General features: G+C 45.4%; 1 protein-coding gene across 1 annotated transcript; it reads left to right on the top strand.

Annotated features, from left to right (window-relative positions):
* The first annotated feature begins 229 nt into the window (after positions 1 to 229).
* Positions 230 to 802, top strand: rabif (RAB interacting factor). The gene has a single exon (XM_043684873.1). It carries the CDS (start codon positions 255 to 257, stop codon positions 519 to 521), a length of 267 nt encoding a protein of 88 aa, XP_043540808.1. The 5' UTR covers positions 230 to 254; the 3' UTR covers positions 522 to 802.
* The last annotated feature ends 909 nt before the right edge of the window (positions 803 to 1,711 follow it).

The raw sequence follows: 1,711 nt of genomic DNA, 5'->3' as shown, positions 1-1,711 counted from the left end.
AGGTGTCGGGGAGCGGGAGTGATTGGAGAAGTGGGGAGCCGTGTGCGGGAGGTGGAAGTGGGGAGAAGGGGTGCGTGTTGGGGGGAGGAGGATGTGGGGAGTGGAAGGGTGTGGGCACATAGGGATGGTGGGGAGGAATTGATTGGTCAGGGAAAGGAGGAGAGTTCAGAGTTTAAGAAGGTTGGATTTCATTTGAGTGTTGATCGTCCAGCATTTATTATGGTGTTGATGTCGACTGGGCATTGTGATTTAAGATGGACTTTATTTTGCAGCTGTTTCTTCCATCGATGAGGCAGAGAGTGGCACTGGGCACTGAGGAAAGCTCAGTACAAGGGGATATGCTACAGGAGCATTGGTTCGTTGATGACATGTATACCTTTGAGAATGTTGGCTTCACCAAGAATGTGAACAATATCAAGTATCTGGTTTGTGCTGACTGTGAGATTGGGCCCATTGGCTGGCACTGCCTGGATGATAAGAAGAGTTTTTATGTGGCTCTGGATCGAGTGCAACATGAATAGCAGGCGATCAGGAGCCAGCAGGGTTACAGCACAATTCTGTCTCTCATTCTGCATATACTCCCTGCCTGAGACGGGGGACTGAACACAGACTTCCTCACATGGCATCCCCAACAGACTGTTCTCCGCAGATGTCTGTGTGAGCCATGGTGTAGACTGCACACACAGCTCTTTACCTGTGGTATACTGACCAGTCTAGTATTTCACTATCACATGCCACACAGTTTCTGATGAGGTGATTGCTCAGTTTGAACCATTTTGTTATTATTAAAAACCGTTCTGAATGCTGTGTGCTGTTTTTGAAGAGCAGAGCCAATCAGATTTTGCAACTCGTGGGAGGGAATGTGAGGAATTTGGTTGGGTTTGTACCACTGCAGTCTGCCAGGGAGGGTCAGGGCTGTGCCACTGCAGTCTGCCAGGGAGTGCAGTCTGCCAGGGAGGGTCAGGGCTGTGCCACTGCAGTCTGCCAGGGAGGGTCAGGGCTGTGCAATTTGCATTCCCACAGTATGTGCGGGGCGGGGGGGAGTGAAATAGTGGAATAATTAGAAATAATGTCAAACAAATATTTGGTGTATCCAAAGGTAAGGAATAATATTCTTTAAAAAGTTAGTGAACAGTTTGCAGTATACAAATCGAAGAATTAGAAACAGTTGTATACGGGAAAGATGTTGACAATACGTTAAACTAGGCAGTAGTTTTAAATTGAAATTATTTTGGAACGGATGAGAAAGACGGTCAAGTATAATTATAGATTCATGAAGGTTGTAAGAAGTAGGAGCAGACTATTCAGTGCACGAAGCTCACTGCACCGTTCAGCAATGTCTGATCATAGTGTTACCTTAACTCCATTTCCTGGGCATTGTAGGCTGGAAAGCAGAGTTCTGAAGCAGGACAAACTCTACTTCATACAAACATCCCCAGGGCTCAGGGAAAGTATAAGAAGCTGACTGACCAGTGCTGCAATCGTTCTAGGAAAATTGAGCGACGCATTAGGCTCGAGTGGGAGAATCAGAAGAAAAGATTAAACAGTTATTGAGCAGTATAAGCTCAAAAAGGCTTGAAAGAAAAGTCAGCACATTATGCTTTGAACTAACATACAGTATCAGTAAGATAGGGCATTGATGAGAATGCTGCATAGTAGAGAGATATTACTTTGTGTTTGTACAAATGTAATGATTGTTTGGCTCAAGTTT

Source organism: Chiloscyllium plagiosum, unplaced genomic scaffold (assembly GCF_004010195.1).
Source record: "Chiloscyllium plagiosum isolate BGI_BamShark_2017 unplaced genomic scaffold, ASM401019v2 scaf_4721, whole genome shotgun sequence".
NCBI lineage: Eukaryota > Metazoa > Chordata > Chondrichthyes > Orectolobiformes > Hemiscylliidae > Chiloscyllium > Chiloscyllium plagiosum.
This window is presented reverse-complemented; position numbering and strand designations above follow the sequence as displayed.